Here is a 19,724-nt window from a genome sequence, read left to right as displayed (position 1 = left end):
GCTAAGAAAAAAGTCAAGCTAAAATGAAACTTCATATAAAATATTTATGTTAATCTTCCATTAAGACCAGAGAACTTTTCTCACCCAGCCCACGAGGATAGGACCAACGTGTTCAGTTGTGCCATCAGGCTTACGGACATCTCGAAGCTGACTAAGGAGCTCTGGTAAACAAAGAGAACAAGTATTTTGTTAGGCATTTAAATATGAACAAGGCTGGAAGTAGATTCTGGGTTACTCACATTATTATATAATCATGACTTGTATAAGACAACTCAATTAAGGCTACAAGTCAAAACTCGTTCTGGGAATAAAATTATACCTTCATGTAGAGGAATTAGAGAGTCCAGTGTTCCAAAAATTTGATTCAACTCCTGTTCTGTCATTATGGAGAGTTTCAGCATGGGGTCATGATAGGCCTGCATAGGAACCACAGAGATGGCAACACACATTTAAATCAGGGGAAGTAAACAGTTCATGCAAATGGCTTCTGAGGGGCCCTACAGAATCATGAAATATCTGGCTCTGCCCACCAGCTTCTCCAATAATGCTGCAGAAACAACAGACGGGTGTGGGGTGTGGCGGGGAGAGATGGGAACCCAGCACTGTCTGGGCTTTTCGTGGTTTTGACAAACCAAACTAGATTTTTACAGAGCCTTACAAAGTACGTCATACATCTAGAAAAGGGCACGAATCCTAAGTATAGAGCAGATTTGATTTGTATGTTTTAAACATTAATTTCATTAACATTTCTTATTAAGGATAAACAATAAGAATATACAATTATTCCCAGGACACTGTGATAGACTACAAAGACTCAATGGCATAGTCCCTGCCTTCAAGGAGATTTATAAAGTTAATTGGAAAGTAAAAAAAAACACATGGAAATTTAAATATGTTTAAAAAATAGTTGAAGATTAAAAATATAAGATGTCATATGGCAGCAAAAAGCTACCAAATCATAACTGTTCTAGAGGGTGAGAGTGAAAGCTGGAGTGGTCAAGGGAGACTTTAAAGGTGAACTGCTTGGCCTAGAGAAAGAGGCAGTAAATACTGTTGAAGAATAAACTGAGATTTGAGCTGACTCCTAGAGGAGGAGTAGATGTGGATGGCTGAAAGGAAAGGGAAGGGTTTCCAGAAGGTAGGACTACCATAAGCAAAAGAATGGCAGTTAAACATCCTAAAGGTGCTTGAGTTTGGGAAATCTTGATGCAGGAAGGAGTTGCCCCTGTGAAGAGCGAGCTATCTACTAGAGTTCAATGTTCTCTCCCCGTCTTCCTCTTCTTCCTACCCTGCCTAAAACTCAGTGTCTTGGCCATGTCTCAGGAATGTTACAGATGGGACTTCATATGAGCAGAAAGTTGCACTAAGGTACACTTAAAATAAGGGAGGCATCTTTCCACTCCTGTGATTCTTTGAGGAAGCTGTGAATATCAGATGAAGGAATCTGGATTTTAGCCTCCCTGAAGGCTGGCCGTTCCGGGGGGAACGGGTCACTGGAAGTTTCTGAGGAAGGTTTGCTGTCAACGCTGTACAGGACGCAAGGCATGGGTTTCATCCACATTCCCACACACGATGTGATTAAAAAACATATTGCCATATAAAAGACCCTAACTTACACGACAGTATGCGACTGACTCACTTAACCATTTTATCCACTTTCGAGATTCAAATTACTTTATTTCTAAGACACAGTTCCAGTTTCAGACCACCCACACATTCTCTCTGGTGGACAAGGAAGCCAGGCCCATGGAGCTTCTGGGACAACAAAACACACATAAAGCCAGGCCTCCATGGACACTTTCTGATTAAACTGCAGTATTCTTTGAGGTGCATCAGAGACATGCAGAGGAGAAGCCCTAAAGGTGCCAGGTCCAGGTTCAGAAGCCTTCTCGTGTTGAGCCACTTTCCCCACTGCTTGGTTTGTGCAGGTTCTTCTCGATTTTGGATTACCTTAGTCATAAAGGGTGCTCATAAAGCACAATCTTAGAATTGTGAAATTACCCAGAGGGAAAAAAATATGAGGGGACTCAAATGACCACTGGATTTAAAATTACCTTTTTTGCCAACTTCAAGTCCTCTATCAAGTCTGCTTCTCCTTGGGAAAGCTCGAAGATTGCCTATAAGAAAAGAGAAAACACATCCGCTGAAATCTTTCATTTATGAGAACAAACAGCACTGGTTCCAGTGCTCAAAGCTCCCAATCTATTTACTTCTTAAGTATTTTTAAAAGATTCTTAAAAAGTTCAGTTAATCTGCAGCAAATGCATCTAGTGGCTAAAAGCTTTGAAGAAAAGATTTTGCAAAACTTCTGTACAATGTGCTTATCTGTTTGTGGGATAAAGAGGTACCACATATGTTTCCAATTCAAGTCATCTTTCATGTTATAGGACTTTGATGCAGCCAACCAAGAGGGAACTATTTTAGGTAAAATAATTACAGTTTGAGCCACAGATATAAGTTTGTTGTGAGTGACAATCATGGTAAATGATTCAGGGTCTGTTCTCAGTGATGGACATGGCAGCATTATTACTTGGGCCATCATAATGGGTCTTCCTTCTACTCAACAAAAGGCGAATCTGAACAGAAAGCTGTAGTCCCATCAGCCACTTGTGCTAAGGCTAGGATTATAAGAAGAATCTATTATTTTATCACTCTAAATATCTGGTAAAGTTAACGCACTCTAAATTACTTCTTAGCCCTACACTGTACAATAAATAAAATGACAGAAACTAGCTATCTGCAAGAGCATGTAAAGAGACCATTTCTAATTTGGCTCTATTAGGCTATCATAATTTAAGAGCTATGGTGTGCACAACACTCACTTTCCTCTGGGAATCTAAACTGTCAGCGAAAGTTACATTATCAAAAGACTACATATTTGTGGTGCTAGTTGAGGGACCACTACAATTTCTTTGGACTACAGGGAAGAAGTAAGCAGGATGGAGCATACCCTTCATTCTTGGGGATGGTGGAGTGCAGGGCAAGTGTGCTCCAGCAAAGCTGGTGGAGGCAGAACACTCACTGGGGGCCAGTACATGGTGCTCCTCCTGAGGCCCAGGAAAGCCTCCACACCATGCTCTCCTGATACTCTGTTCTGTTTAACCTCTTGTTTAGAAATAATTATAGACTCACGTGAGAAGTTATGAAAATAGTACAGAGAGGTCCTGTACATGGATTACCCAGTTTCCCCTAATGGTGGCATCTTACATAACTATAGAGCATTATCAAAACCAGCAAGGGGATTGGCGCAGTATAATTAACTAGCCTTTATTTGGACCTCCCTTAGATTTCCTTGCATATCTGTTTCACTAGAGCTCATGTACACAGGCCCGACTGCCTGACTGACCAAATGTGACGCCCAGAAGAGGAAAATCCCAGAACCCCACACTGGGATAGGCCACAGTCAGTTCCCTGTGGTGGGACAATGCAATGTCACCATGAAGACCAAGGGCTTTGGATTAGGACAGGGCCTGAGTTCAAAAGCTAGCTCTGTTATTTTCTAGCTGGGTGACCTTGTGCTTACTGTGCCTCGTTAATGTCCTCATCTGCAAAATTGATCCTTCCCTCCTTCCTTCCCACTATTAGCCTGTACAAGTAATATATGCACACTATTAACATTTGGGAAACACAGAAAAGCATAAGGAGAACAAATGTAAATGTCCATAATACCATCTTGTTAACCATTATTAAGATTTTCCCATATTTCCTCATAGAATATTTTTGGTGCAAGTAATTGCTTTATTTATTCATTTTAATAGATGATACACTGACATGGTTCAAAATGTAAAGTGCCCCAATTCATACGTGGTGAAAACTTTCCCTCTCACCTCCTTCTTGCAGCCATCCAGTTCCTCTCTAAGGAGGCAACAATGTTATCAGTTCCTTGCATGTCCTTCCAGAAATGTTTCAATGTTTTACAAGCAAATACATACATATACACCCACACTTATTTTCCTTCTTCTTTTACACAAATGGTAGTGTACTTGACACCCTGTGTTGTGTCCTGCTTTATCCACTTAGCCATTCATACACATCGGTGCTTTTTTGTGTGTGTGGTTTTTTTTTACGGCTACACAATATTCTATGTATGGACATTATTATTAACAGTCCCTGGTAATAGATGTTCAGGCTCTTCCTGGCACTATTATAAACATTACTGTGATGGATAATCTTACACATACATCTTTTCATTTGTGGATAAGTGTGCTATGTAGACAATTCCTAGAGAAGAATTGCTGAGTCATAACCTAGAAAGTTTTCAAGTACTCCCTTTTCCAATGTCAAGTTCTCCACAGAAACATATATTCCAAGGATTTCACTACATGATGCACATTTGAAGTGCTCAGTACAGCCTGGCATGTGACAAACTCTCTATAAAGGGTCATATCATCACAGCCATTCAGGGATGTTGATACAGAAAACTTGTAGGGAATGAAATTAACTACATTCCCTAGAAAAGTTTTTCACAAAACTGAATCAATCAAAGTTTCACTAACAGAATATTTTAAAATATTCTAGAAGTTGTGTCAAAATATAACGAAATGATTATGATCATTTTTGTGAACTCCAGGATCCTAAATAGACTGTTCCCAATTTATGTTCTTTGTAAGATTTTCACATCAGTTTCTTTTTTAAAGCAGGCACCACACCCATCCAGCTGAATGCTGGTGTCTCAGTTCCTTAAAAGTTCTGGCCCATTTGTCCTCCTTCTACAAATGCCATGGAAAATTGATTTGGAGACTCGGTGTTGACCCCAGGTTGCCTGCAGTGCTCCTGCCTCCAGGAGCCAGCTCTGTGAGTCCCAAGCCTACCTCCTGACGTTTGATTTCCTTGGCTGTAAGCATCTGATTGACACACACATCGAAGGTCTCACTCCACAGCTTGCTGTCTCGCCGCTTGGTGCTTGAAGGGGCGGCATTTCTGGACCAGGGTCGGGGGCCGAGGATGTCAGGACGGCTCTCGCTGCGGAAGCTAATGGAACGCTGAACAACAAGAAAAACAAACTGTTACAGGCACAGCAGCAGAACTGGGTGGATCATTTGAGCAGCTTCCTTTCCCTAACAGAACATAAACCAGACATCTGCAAGAAAGACAGGACAATACCACAAGGCCTTTTGGGAAGGAGGGCACTGTCTTGAGCCTACATGCTAAGGAAAGTTGGGCAAGGGGCTGCTTTCACACAGATGCTGGGAGTATCCTGGGTAAAGCACAAGAACATACACAAAGGCAGCTCTCAGACATGCAATGGGCTCTACTGTTTTCCATTAAATATTTCCACTCTTCAGAGGAATGACAATTAATGATAGTGGATGTCCTTTAAAAAATTCTGACTAGTACTCCTACTCCCCTCCTCCTTCTAGGAATGGAATCCTACTGTCCTTGTGTATCCTATCTCAGTTTAGTTGGGCTCCCCCAGACCTAACCAATCAGAGCACTCCTCCACCCTGTTTCTGGCAGAGGCATGTGATTGCCTGAAATTTTTTACATGAATCATGGAAGAAGTGAAAGACTCTATTCTTTTGGGGTTGTGAGCTCAAGAGTTAATATAAGCAGAAATTTCTTGCAGCAACTTTCTTTGATCACAAAGAAGAATCTGTCCGATAAAGGAGAGAATAAAGGGACACACAGACTGGAGGATGGAGAGAGATACCAATGGAGTGAGGGGGGAACACGCTTCACCAACACAATTAGAGTTCCTGGATCCCACCCTGCTTGAAGCCATCAGAGCCTCTCTTAGACTAACGGGGCCAATACATTCCCCTTTCTGTTTACATTCATCTCAGCTGAGGTTCTATCAACTTGAAAAGTACCAACTAGTATATATATATATACTAAATACCAAGTAAATAACCATGTCCCTGAGTTATTTTCTTATTTTCCAAAGAGGTCCCTGTAGATTTTCAGATGGCCAACCACCCAAAGGGGATCCTTGTGGCTGACACATGCTATCACAGTGCTCTCTTTAAAAAAATTTTTTTTAATGTATTTTATTGATTATGCCATTATAGTTGTCCCCCTCTCCCACTTCATTCCCCTTCACCCTGCACACCCCTCCCACCCACATTCCCCCCTTTAGTTCATGTCCATGTGTCATACATATAAGTTCTTTAGCTTCTACATTTCCCACTCTACTCTTGCCCTCCCCCTGTCTATTTTCTCCCCACTGTCTATGCTACTTATTCTCTGTACCTTCTCCACCCCCTTTCCTCTTCCCACTCCCATGTTGATAACACTCCATGTGATTTCCATTTCAGTGGCTCTGCTCCTGTTTTAGCTGTCTGCTTAGTTTGCTTTCGTTTTAGGTATGGTTGTTAATAACAGTGAGTTTGCTGTCCTTTCACTGTTCATATTTTTTATCTTCATTTTCCTAGATAAGTCCCTTTAACATTTCATATAATAAAGGCTTGGTGATGATGAACTTGAACTTGACCTTATCTGAGAAGCACTTTATCTGCCCTTCCATTCTAAATGAAAGCTTTGCTGGATAGAGCAATCTTGGTTGGAGGTCTTTGGATTTCATGACTTGGAATACTTCTTTCCAGCCCCTTCTTGCCTGTAAGGTCTCTTTTGAGAAGTCAGTTGACAGTCTGATGGGAACTTCTTTGTAGGTGACTGTCTCCTTATCTCTTGCTGCTTCTAGGATTCTCTCCTTCATTTTAATCTTGGGTAATGTAATTATGATGTGTCTTGGTGTGTTCCTCCTTGGGATGTGGATGTGGAAGTCCAACTTCTTTGGGACTCTCTGAGCTTCCTGGACTTTCTGGAAGTCTATTGCCTTTGCCAGATTGGGGAAATTCTCTTTTATTATTTGTTCGAGTAAGTTTTCCATTTGTTGCTCTTCCTCTTCTCCTTCTGGTCCACCTATAATTCGGATGTTGGAACGTTTAAAGATGTCCTGGAGGTTCCTAAGCCTCTCCTCATTTTTTTTTTGAATTCTTGTTTCTTCCTTCTTTTCTGTTTGGTTGTTTCTTTCTTCCTTCTGGTCCACTCCATTGATGTGAGTGCTAGTTTTCTTTCCATCACTATTGGTTCCCTGTGCATTTTCCTTCATTTCCCTTAGTGTATCCTTCATTTTTTCATCTAATTTGTGACCAAAATCAACCAATTCTGTGAGCATCCCGATCACCAGTGTTTTGAACTGTGCATCTGATAGGTTGGCTATCTCTTAGTTGCTTAAAAGTATTGTCTCTGAGGCTTTGATTTGTTCTTCTTTTTGAGCTATATTTTTTTGGTCAGGTCGTGCCTGTTACATATGAGTGGTGAAGCCTTAAGAGTTCACCAGCGCGGGACAACCCAGTTCACTGGCTTGTGACGCTATATGTGGGCGTGGGGTCAGAGAGGGAACAATGGCACTTGTTCTGCTCTCTCTCGGATTTCAGTCCCCTCTGCCACTTCCCACAAACAAATTGAGCCCTTCTGGTGCTGGTTCCCAGGTGGGTGGGTTTGTGTACATTCTAGGACCCTGTGGGTCTCTCCAGCAAATTGTCCTGAGAGGCTAGGAGTCTCTCCCAGCACCTTTTCAATCAGTGCTTTTAGGCTTTATTTCCCTGCGCTGGAGCCCTGGGTTGCATGGTCTGTCTTGCTGCCCATTTTTGCCTAGTTTATCTGCATGTGAATGTGTGACCGTGGTGAGCCCTGTGCCGCCTGTGGTCCTGGGTCTGGCAGCCACCACCTTTTCCTGCTGAGACCTCTCTCTGCCAGCCACCAATTTCACCCCTTTTACCAGTCTGGTTGAATGGTTGTCAGACTTCCGTACAGTTCAATTTTCTGTCTGTTCTGGTTGTGTTTTTGTTTCTAAATCTTTGTTGTCCTTAATTTTGGTTGTGTGAGGAGGCACAATGTTTCCACCTATGCCTCCATCTTGTCAGGAAGTCCTTCTGTTGCAGCCAACTAAGAGGTCCTACCTCTGAGCAGTGCCACCTGACCTTGTGCGCCAGAGGGCGGCCTCCACAGTGCTTTCTCTTGACAAATATAAATGATCAAGGAAAAAGCTATGTGCATCCTATTCAGCCTTCAGTCTAGAAGATTTCAACCTACTTACTGGAAACTTGGCTAAAGCAGTGAGGTGCTGCTGTGCTAAAAAACCACATTCTTATTTAGCAAGTACTCATTGCTATGGCTGTGGCTACATATGTGTGGCCTTCCGTGTCAAGTTCCAACTTTGCGGTTTGGTACGTAATATCTCTTATAATCTGACCATAGTATATATATCTTGGAACACCTCCTGCCACTCACCCTTTCTCTAGCCCTACTAGGCTATCTGCCATTTCCTAAATGCATCATTCATTGCTATCTGCTGTGCTTTTTCTTTCTGAATAGGTTCTCTTTCACTTCCTACCTGGTTAACTCCTAATTGTCCTAAGGATATAACTCAAACACCTCTTCTAGGAATCTTTACCAATGTTCTCTCATCATCTTTTACGGCAATTTGGATATATTGCTAATATAGTAACAATCACATTTTATTATACTTAGTGGTCACCTGCTCTGAACTATAAACTTCCTTAGTATAGGAACTGGTTTTCCGTGTGACATATGTGCCGTCATCGCTAAGAAATTATGAGGTAGCCAAGGTGTAACAATAAATTTACAAAAGTAAATTTTAAGAGGACTATTAACATAAGGGCATTGTTAAATAACTTATAATTCATCTGTTTTATAGAATATTATTTAGCCATCATGACAGTTCTGAGACAATTTTAACAGCTAAAAATCCCTTCTATGTAAAATCAACATTAAAAATCTGTATATGAACACTTCATGAAAAAAATGCACATGAGCAATGATATAAAGGGAATGCCACAAAATTCTGTTGTTTTGCCTGATTACATTACTGGTAATTTTTGTCCCAGTTTACAAATCGTAATTCAAGCAAAATGAATAAGTGGAAAATGTAAAAAGAAAATTCCAAGGGGCACCAAGTAATTACCGATAGGAAGCGAGCTCTGTTTGCAAGCAGCAACACAGCTCTAGAGGCTGGTGCAGGTTTCCATGAGCTCCCGGGCTCATTAATGAGCTTATTATGATTGCGGGACCAGCCCTGTGCTGGTCAAGAAAGTACTTGCTCCAAGTATACAGTTCAGTAATGGTATCTTACAAATCCTTGTGATCTCCTGAAAATAGACCCTTATAAAACAGGGACCAGACTAATGCTTGCAGATCCCCAGCACTCAGAATCAATTAGCCACAGGCACGGAAAGGTCAAAACAAGCAAAGTGAGTCATCAAATAACTCACTCATCTCAGTCAGTAGTTCTGATGCCGGCCTGGCCTGGGAGGAGTGGGAAGTTAAAGAGCGGAAAGAGAGGAATACACAAAAAAGAAGATTCAAAATGAAAGACATTTTCCACTTTCACTTGAGAGAATCAACTGCCCACTTGTTAGTTTCAGTGCCTGACCAACTTCAAACTTCCCCCTCCCCACCACCAGTTTGAAAGTAATTTATGCTAACTTTAAATTTTTATACATTATAAAAGTATAGAAAAGTAAGCACAAATCCCTTCATTTTTTCCAAGTCCAGTTTCCAGAAGTAAATGCTATTTAGCTTATTCTAGATCTTGCCAAACCTTTTCTACACATTTGCTAACACTTGCAAAAAACAGAATGTTTTCTCTTTTCATTAGAAAATATCTTTTCATGCTACTGTAAGGCTCACTCTTGAAAAAAATAACATATACTGAAACCTTTATAATCTTGTTAACTAGTGCCTCCTCAATAAATTCAATAAACTCACTTATTGAGGTGAAATTCACATATAAAATTGATCATTTTCAAAGTGAACAGTTGAGTGACCTTTATTTAGTACATTCACAATGTTGTGCAACCATCACCTTTCTCTAGTTCCAAAACATTTCCATCACCCAAAGTTACTTATTGTTTTTCATGGCTGCAGAGTTAGTATCCCATGGACTGGATGGATCACATGGATTCAAACTCTAGCTGAGGGCCATTAAGATAATTTCCAGTGTCTAGCTATTACAAAAAGTACCTCAGTGAACATCCATTATGTATTTGTGCTGGTATTTCTATAAGACAGATTTCTTAAGTAGAACTCCTTGGTTTAAGAAGTATCAACAATTCAATATCGATATGTGCTGCTAAAGTGACTTCCAAATAGTCTGTCCCCAGCAAGGTATATGATATGACAGTACAATTCTTCCAGACTCCCATCAACAGGATATTATTATTAATCTAATAGGAAAAACAACTATACCTCCTTCATTTCAGTTTCATGTTTTGAATGTGAGATTGAGCATATTTTTATGTATTTATTGAAAATTTTCCCAGAGAGTTGGAGATTTTCTTCTGTTGCAGTTTGAGGGGAAAAAGAGGCATGAGCTCTACCAGGTAAGCTCTACTGCTAAGAATTCCTCATTTTGTGTTTCCTCAGTGATTGCTGGACTCTGGTACTAAGGAGAAAAGGATAGGGAATGTCACAGAGGGGCCATTAGGTGCCTGCCTGCCCAAGCCTAGCATTTCTGATGAGTTCCCTCCGATCCTCACGACCATGCTGCAAGGTGGGCATTTATTTATTCCCATTTTATGAGGAAACTGAGGCTCAGGGAGGCTAAGGCACTTGCCCACACAGGATTACAACCAGATCTGTCTGGACCCCAAACTCAACTCTTTCTACTATGAAGGCCATGCCTGCTGCTACATGTATTGGGAGGTTTTGGTGAGACGGGACCCAGCCTTCTAGGAGTTTAAATCTTGTTAAGGAGAAGCAATGCATTTGCTCACTTGTTGCAGTGGCTCTTTGACCCAATCAAACTTCAGATGTATACCTTTAATTAAGCTGGATTAAAACAAACACTTTGTCTTTTTCAGACTCTGCTTAGAAAGGGGGGAAAGTCCCAAAGAAGAAATAAAGAATGCTGGTCAGATGTGCAGTCAGCAGCTGGCTGGCCCAGTGAGGCACCAGCCATGGATGGGTTTCACAATGCCACTGACCACACACCACAACCCACACACCTATGAGTTATTAATACAACTGAGCACAATTAGAAAAGAGGATTGAAATTGAGGGATGAACATGTGACTACTGCTAGAGAAAAGCCACAGTCCTTCAGTGAAGCTCCCCAGCCCCCATCTCCCTGTGCTGTTTTTCTCATTTTTACCATGTGCTATATGATACCACTTACTCTTTGTTTCTGACATGTCTGTTTCCTCCATGGTAAGCACCATGGAGGCAAGGATAACTATCTGTTCTGTCCACTGATGGATTCATCAGCACTGGCACAGAGTACGACCTCAACGATTCTGCCTAATGAATGAATGGAATGATGTATGTGCTGGGTACTGTGGGGGGAGCTTTAGAGCCCTGATATACCCACAAGGTAAGGACTCCTGTCTGTTCTACAGATGGGGAAACTTGAGCTTCAGAGAGGGTAACACTCTGCTCAAGGTCATGCAGCTAATGAACAGTGCTCTAGAATTTAAACCCAGGTCAATGGTGAACTCAGAATGACACCCAGGTCTGGTCTATTTCAGCCCAACTCCCTCTCAGTCCCCAGTTTTTAACCAATATCCTACCCTGCTTCCCCTAGGATAAGATTCAAGTGTGGTGGAGTGTGTGTGCCCAAATCGAGGAGTTTTAGGCTACTTCTCAGTCTGTGGCAGAGATTCTCAACCTTGCCACCACTAGTGTTTTGAACCAGAAAATTTTTTCTTGTGAGAGGCTGTCCTGTGCATTATGAGGTGTTCTGCAGTATCCTAACCTCTAATTGCCAAATGACAATGCCCCACACCACAGTGCCCCACACCAGTTATGACAACCTGAACATCTCTAGACATTGCCGAATGTCCCCTGGGGTGAGAAACACTGGCCCATGGTGACCAGGAGAGACTCACCTCAGAGTGAGGGACCCAGCCTTAGGAGGAATTGCATACAAAATAGAAACACATACATAGATAATCTGCACCAGCCAGGGCGGGGGTGGTGGTGGTGGGGTGGGGGGGAAGAGTGTGAAATGACCTGGAATGAAAAATGTTCCAGAACAATTAAGAGTTTCCATGAGGGCATGTGGTATAGCAAATGAGTCAAAAACCCAAAGCTCATAATTACTGGCAGCTAAAATAACAATGGCTATAATAGGCAAAGATAATGCAGATTTAGGAAATGGGTGCTCATGTTTATGCCTGGTTATGAGCTGGTTATGTGGAAAAGGTGCTGCAGGTGCAAAGGGGACTATCTGTCAGGTGGGGAAAAGGGGTTCCCTTACATGTGTCAGAGGAAATGTAAACCCAGCGGGTTAGGCATGATGGAACAGATTTGGTTTGTTAATGCTGCCTGTTCAGCAGGGTGCTCCCTCCTCACCCTTTTCCAAAAAAATAGGAGGTCTCTACAGCCAAAGATAACAAGTTCCAAAAATGAGTTCCAGCCAGGGAAATTCTTTATGCTTACCGTTGGTATTTTTGTAATAGATGATTTATTATTAAATGGATTGGGAGTTAGGGTGGGGCTATGAGAAGAAAACACATTTCTACGTTGCTACTATAATGGGTTAAACCAAAATGTACAGTGGCCATGGCTGGGATCAGAAAATATTCTCCAATAGCATACTGGAAGAGTGAGCCTCTCATAAAAGGCCTGATTACGGTAATTAACTTAAATTGACAAATAACACTTCCCAGCTGTGCAGTCCCATCACATTTGAACCTTGTGCTAATCCTGAGAGAGGCACTGGGCCCTTTTAATAGATGAGAAATCCATGTACCAGAGGATTAGAGCTACAAGCACAAGGTAAGTGTGAGAATAGGAACTGAGCCAGTCTTTTGACTATAAAACATGAATTTAGGTTAAGATCACAGGCTTTAGAGTAAAACAGATATGGCTTCAAGTCAACTCAATAGCTGAGGGACCTGGAAAAGTTAATCCCTTTGGGTCTCAGGTTCCTTCTGTGTAAAGTGGTATGTGGTGATTAGTATCTCACGAAGTTGCAGTAAAGATTAGATAAGAAAATGTTTTAGATAAGAAAAAGCAGAGGGAAAAACTGTGTGTCCAGGGCTTAGCCAAGTGCCTGGTACATTGTCAGTAGGAAATGGGTGGTTATAAGAACTGTAAAAGCCTCTTATAACAGTATTTTCAAGAGATAACCAACATTAAAAATTGGATGATGTTTCTGGTTTTTCCTATACATATACTATTATATGTGTGTATAATTAATAGGGATGCAATGGTTTTGAATTTCCTCCCCCCCCACTTGCTAATGTATCTGAAACAACTTTTACCAAGTAGATTTTACCCTTCTCAAGAGCAGGCACTATCTTCTTTTTTTATACTGACTACCTCCCCAACAAGTATAGAGAAGAACAAATAACATGGTAGATATAAGGAATATTAATGGAGGACACTGATATCACATTTTTTATTGCATCTGGATTGCATGACATAATTTCTAGATCTGAGGACCAGGGAATGGAGCAAAAGAGACTGCAGTTACTAGAAATCCTTATTTAGCCACAACAGTCTTTCCTGAGGGGATACTAGCAGGGGAGGGGAGTCATTGCTACTGTGAAGTAGTGCAGTTTCATAACACTACTAGGTGGGCACCCGCTGTCAGCTCCTAGACAGCCCCTAGGAAGAGCAATGGCCACCTTTTCTAATAAGAAAAATGAAAATAATAGTAACTACCAATTTCTGAGCATGTCCCAAGTGATGTGTAGTGTTAGGCACTGTGGACACAAAGAAAAGTAAGAGACAAACTTGGCCTGTGTGGAAAAGTTAAAGGACCCCTGTGATGAGCCATCTTATAAAGATGTCACAGCAGAAGGAAAAACTGTGTCAAAAGACAGGGAGATATGTGACTATGAGTCTAGAGTTAGGATGTGAGAACACAGAGAAGCAATTCTGTCTAGGACAGATACCCATCAAGAATGAAGACAAAACTCTCGTGACATCAAATGCCTATGATGTTCACACCCTTTAACCAGTCTTCCATTTCTAGAAATATAGACATACACAAGATTTTTGATCAGGATGTTTAAAGTACTGCCACCTGTAATTATAAAAAATGGAGACAACTTAAGTATTCAACAATAGAAGAATAATTAAATAAACTGGCATATCCTTTTAATGAGATAGTATATATACCCATTTAGAATTGGGTCGGTGAAAAATATTTAATGATATGAAAATATATTCTCACACTACAAGGTTACTTTATACTGTTAAGACATAAGCAAGTTAAAATAGTGTACATATTATGATTATGATTTTGTTTTTAAAAAATACATATGCACCCTGGCTGGTGTGGCTCAGTGGATTGAGTGCTGGCCTGAGAGCCAAAGGGTTGCCAGTTAGATTCTAAGTCAGGGCACTTGCCTGGGTTGCAGGCTGGGTCCCCAGGAAGGGGTGCCCGAGAGGCAACCACACATTGATGTTTCTCTCCCTCTCTTTCTCACTCCCTCTCCATCTGCTAGAAATAAATGAAAAATTGTTTGAAAAAGATAATATTTTCCAAGAATAACTATGGTATACTTCCCTTAAGCTATAACAAAATTTGCATCCAGCTAAATGACAATGGGAAAATAAAAATGGAAAAGAAAACACACCAGGCAAAATGCAAAGAACAAAAACCAAAAGAGAACCAAGACTCCAAAAAGGCATATTAAAAGAAGTAAAATTATTATTTAACTTTTTAAAAAGATTTTATTTATTTATCTTCAGTGGGGAAGGGAAGGAGAGAAAGAGAAAAACATCAATGTATGGTTGCCTCTCGTGCATCCCGTGCTGGGAACTGGCCTGCAACCCAGGCATGTGCCCCGACCAGGAATCAAACCTTGATCCTTTGGTTTGCAGGCCCATGCTCAATCCACTGAGCTATACCAGCCAAGGCTGATTATTTAACTTTAACACAAGGTATAATTCCTCCAAGAGGCTGTAACAATAATAAAGAAGAACATTTATAAATGTAACTGCATAGCTTGGAAATTTGGGAGGCCAAGACCAATAGAAATGCAAGAGAAGCTGATCATCCATAGTCTCTGTAGGAGGTTTCATCCAAAAGTGAACAGACTGCACAAAGATAAGGCTAGACCGACTAGGAGTAACCAAAAATTAGTCACAGAGTGTGTATGTTATACCTAGAGTGTGTATTCTACACTCTAGAATGTGTGTATTCTACACACTCTAGAGTGTGTATTCTACACTCTTTAACTAGACTACACACAGAGTGTGTAGTCTAGTTATACCTAGAATAACACTGGAAAAGAATTATTAGAATAGTAACAAGGGTTGTTTTAGAGTAGAAGGCTATGTGTTCTCTTTTCTCCTTTTCTGTATTTTTCCATAATGAACGGGCCCAGAGGGATCCAGACATCTGTGCTTCATCTACCAGCAGCACTAACCTCCCTGGTCAGAAGCAGACAGAGCACCATGCAGCTGGCTGTGCCTCTCTGACTTCCACAAATGCTGCCTTTGTGCTGAGACCCGAGCCCCTAGTCCACATGGGGCACAGGGGAGGCAAGAGAGAACAAGTCCTGCAGTGTCTTGATGAGCTGCTGCAAGCACCACTCCATTTGTAACTGGGTTTTTAAACATTTTTGGAAGAAGCTGCCAGCCCCATGCTCTCCTGTTATCCTCCTGAGGAGCCAGAGGAAGGATGGCTAAGTGCTTCATTACTGACTAAAGCATCATGTTCGGGTGTTTGGGCATCTCTTCTCCTATAATAAAAGGAGTCCAACCTGACAGACAGAGCTGGATATCCGAAGAGAAATATATGACTCAGAGGTGCCAGGAACCAGGGACAGGGGTACTGTGGCAGAGAACCAAGCTGCCCAGTCACAGCCTTAAGTTGTTTTTGGAAGTATAAAAGGTATAAATATATACACATATGGGTAAGAAATGAATGCTGAGAGGCATGGTGTGGCTGCTGCATTCCTTGTTCCCTGTTCCTCTCTTTTTAGAATGGGCAAAATGGGAAAGATGGGAAGACCACAGTAGGCAAAATGGGAAAAGATGTGAGGTTGGCCCACTGAGTGCCCCTTTAGGACTCCTTCCCCCTCAGACTCCCTGCTCCTCAGGCGACATCAGCATCCTATCCCATTCTAGCTGGTGAGGGAAGAAATCAGGTGATGAGGTTATTCTTGAGAAGCTAGGACTGAAAGTAATTCTGCAGAACTTGCGCTGCATGCACCAAAGTGACTGTTGGAAGTATTTGAGGGAATGGCTCTCTTCCTGCTTTGCAGATCACCCTGCAAACAGGGCTGTTTGGCTCTACAAACAACCACAGGGGCATATTTCCATCTGGTGACCTCCCAAGGACACACTCACAACATAAGTGCATTGCTCGAGTTCTCTCTGTGTGCATAACCATTCTGAATAACTGTTCTGCTTCTGCTGGTTGTTTCTGACCATATATGGAGCATGGAGTTAGCTACTTTTCATGATATTTGAAAAAAGTAAATAAAAAATTATTTTGCTACACAAAAATCTTTGAGCCTTTAGAAACTAATCTCCACAGGTCGGATCCCTCCCTCGGGTCTGGCTTTCTCATCCTTGCTTGGCCTCATTCTGATGGATTTCAGACATGGCTTGATTACTTTCTGTCCCAATTCTCTAGGTCGATGCAAATTTTCAAGGTGATCAAATATTTCCTGCAGCAGTGTTCCCTGTGTAGGTTCCATGCAGGGCAGAAACATGAGAAAAGAAATAAAGGCTGCCTGGGAAGCCAAAGGAAAGAATTTGAAGGTATTACAATGGGAACATTTGGTGGGTGCCAGTTGGTCAGCTACTCAGGACTAGCTCATTACTGCCCTGTGGAAACAGAGGCCTAGCACCGCAGGCCTTCCACTTCCTCAGGAAGTCGAAAGTCTAGATGCTTACATGGACTGTTTTGATTTGTAGATGTTAGTTCAAAACACTGTGCAGCCAAACACAACACAACTTGAGGGGTAGATGTGGCCATGAAGGGGCCAAAAAAGCAACTCTATCTAGAATATAAGCAAAATGAGGGCCGGAAATAGAGCCTAGTTCATAATGAGGGCCCACTCAATACTTGTGGGATGAGTGAGGCCCTTCCTGGGGCAAAAGGTGTCCTGTGCTAAGACAGATTATGGCAAGAGATGGCTGGCAACATGGAGGCCTTGTAATCAAGGGGGAAAATAACTGCAGAGCATATGATCTGAGCCACAGCCACTAGGGTAGAAATGAAAGGGTAAAATAGCAGGAGACAGGCTAAAGAGTTTTCAAAAAGCAGAACTCAGTGAAAGACCAGATGTGTAGGACTAAGGCAGTGATGAATCTTCCAGGGGAAGCAAGCAATGAACTTGGCTAGAGGGCTGAGGGATGGCCACAGGGGAGAGAAGGTAAACACATTTTTCTCCACTAGCTTCAAAGCCTTCCCCTGGCTCCCCCAGACAACCTTATTTTTTTTTCTCCTGTGTTCTCCCACAAAGGTGATCAGGGGCTATCCAGGACCCCAGAGGCTCAAGCACTGAGAGAAACAGAACCAAACCTACAGGTAATTATGTGATGAGGTATTCATTCAGGAGAAACTGTTAGCAGAGTTAACAGAGGAATGGGCACAGCAGGGGATAAGCGCTGGAGAAGGCCGGGATCTATAGGAAAGTGGTAAGAACAGCCTGTGCTAAGCAGAGTCACAGCACATTGGCTGAATGGTGTGGAAGCAATGAGTGGAGGGGCTGAGGGAGACAAATAGTTCTCAAGTCATAGATGGTCCCATAGCATGGGACAAGCCTTGAGTTCCAGTCCATGATTTTCTTAATGACTCACAAAATCAAGATAAAAATACCACAAAGAAAAGTATACAGGACAAATGAGAAATAGCAGACTTGAGTCTACTTAGCTAAACAAGATGAGCCTTTTCATGGCATGGCTTTTGTGGTCTTCAGTCTATAAGAGGACTTTTACAATGATCAAATTGGGTACATGGCCTTGGACAAAACTCCGTTTTCACTTTAAAAGAAAAACTTTATCAGAAACTTAAGAACAAGAACAACTACCCCCATTTGTTAACCAAAGGGTTACTACAGTACATAATATTTACCGCTTAGCTAACTAATCGGTAAATTAGTGATTGCTAACTGTCGATTGAAGCACAATACTAAGCCCTTTAAATGCACTGTCTTGTTTATCTTTACAATGACTCTATGAAGGAGCTGGTGGCGCCACTCCCAGTTTAACCATTAGGGATAAAAGCAAGACCTAAAGATGTTAAGGCATCTGCCCGAGGTGACAAAGTCTCTGACAGAGTCGAGGTCAGAACTGCAATACTTCATTTCTAGGGCCCCTGGAGCCAGAGGGCAGTAAACACTTTCTGCAAAAAACCAGATAGCAAACATTTTAGCCTCATGAGAAATATGGTCTCTGTCACAAGTACTTGACTGTCACTCTAGGGCAAAAGCAGCCATAGAAAACACAAACAGTTGGGCATTCCTGTGTTCCAACAAAACTTTATTTATGGACACTGAAATTTGAATTTCATACAGTTTTCTGGTGTGGTGAAATATCATTCCTCTTTGACTTTTTTCCAGCTAATCAAAAGAGTAAAAACCATTCCTAGCCCACAGGCCCTAAGAAGTCAGAAGGTGGGCTGAATTTTTCCATGTGCTATAATTTCCAGATCCTGACCTAAGCCACGAGGTGCTCTTGTTCTCTGGCTCGCATCATGTACTGGTTTCCTGAGAAGGCCCACAGATATTTTAAGAGTGTGAGAGTGCATCTGAATGGGGCACACGACTTAGAAATACAATTGTGAGAAAAGACTGGACTGAGATGAACTCCTCAAGTTACCCCTCTCTCAAAGGACATCACCTAACCTCCGTTTACAATGTGAAAATACCTCTTTCTTCCCTTCAGTCCCCTCCCTTGCTCCCTCCTATTGAAATAAAGGGTGATTCAGGTCAATCGGAAACCAGGGCAGATTCTCGGTAAAACAGAAATGCCCCTTCTTCACAACATGGTTTTCTGTAAACATGAACCTGCTGTGCCCTTCTTACCTGTAGGGTTTGGCTGAAGCGCTTTAATGGTGTAGCCTTCACGGGCGGGATGAGGTTTGCTAGTGATGTGACTCTGGAAAGGGGTTTCACCCGTTTATTACTAGGCTCCTATAGGGTTGAAAAGAAAGGAAAATGTCAAGGTGGATTACAAAAACATAACTACACCACAAAGTCGTGTCCCACTCCACAAGCTGCTGGCTGCACACCAATCTGTGAAATGTAACTGGTGCCTCTCTCACTCTTGCTGTGCGGAGATGATCTGGCTTAGGAGCCAGGCAAGGAGAAGTGGCAGGGAGATGTCAACAGAAGCAGCCTCTGAGTGGACAGCAAATGGGCCCAGATCTGCTCCCTGCTCTCACTCCCAATATCTGACAGCTTTTAATTCGGAAGCTTCTGCTCAGTGAAAACATTCGCCCCACCCTCCTGTAGAGCAAAGCTGCCCCAGACTTCCCATCCAATGACCTTGTCAGGTAGCTGTCTTTGATATTTCTGGTTTCTTCTTTTGAAAAACCTTTTTTCCACCCTACCAAAAAGCACCCAATTTCTTTTCTAAAGCACAAAGAATCATTCAGTTAACTAAATTCAAAATTTTTTAAAGATGCCCTTTTATGGACTTATCTAAGAAAAAGAAGATAAAAAAGATGAACAGTGAAAGGACAGCAAACTCAGTTATTAAGAACCACACCTAAAACAAAAGCAAACTAAGAGGACAGCTAGATCAGGAGTGGAAACAGAAATGAAGATCACATGGAGGGTTAGCAACAG

General features: G+C 41.8%; 1 protein-coding gene across 7 annotated transcripts in view; it reads right to left on the bottom strand.

The window, feature by feature from the left end:
* Nucleotides 1-19,724, bottom strand: part of ARHGEF3 (Rho guanine nucleotide exchange factor 3) — a 313,805-nt gene that overhangs the window by 20,835 nt on the left and 273,246 nt on the right. For all 7 annotated transcript variants that reach the window (XM_037132091.2, XM_037132090.2, XM_037132095.2 and 4 more), the window contains 5 exons: nucleotides 18,960-19,067; nucleotides 4,812-4,982; nucleotides 2,055-2,117; nucleotides 320-416; nucleotides 85-161 (listed from right to left, as the gene is read on the bottom strand). In XM_037132091.2, the coding sequence (XP_036987986.2) occupies nucleotides 85-161; nucleotides 320-416; nucleotides 2,055-2,117; nucleotides 4,812-4,982; nucleotides 18,960-19,067 (516 nt within the window). The remainder of the gene's footprint in view (nucleotides 1-84; nucleotides 162-319; nucleotides 417-2,054; nucleotides 2,118-4,811; nucleotides 4,983-18,959; nucleotides 19,068-19,724) is intronic.

Source organism: Artibeus jamaicensis, unplaced genomic scaffold, assembly GCF_021234435.1.
Source record: "Artibeus jamaicensis isolate MK-2021 breed Jamaican fruit bat unplaced genomic scaffold, CSHL_Jam_final contig_519, whole genome shotgun sequence".
Classification (NCBI taxonomy): Eukaryota; Metazoa; Chordata; class Mammalia; order Chiroptera; family Phyllostomidae; genus Artibeus; species Artibeus jamaicensis.
The sequence above is the reverse complement of the archived record's forward strand: the minus strand, read 5'-3'. Positions and strand labels throughout refer to the sequence as shown.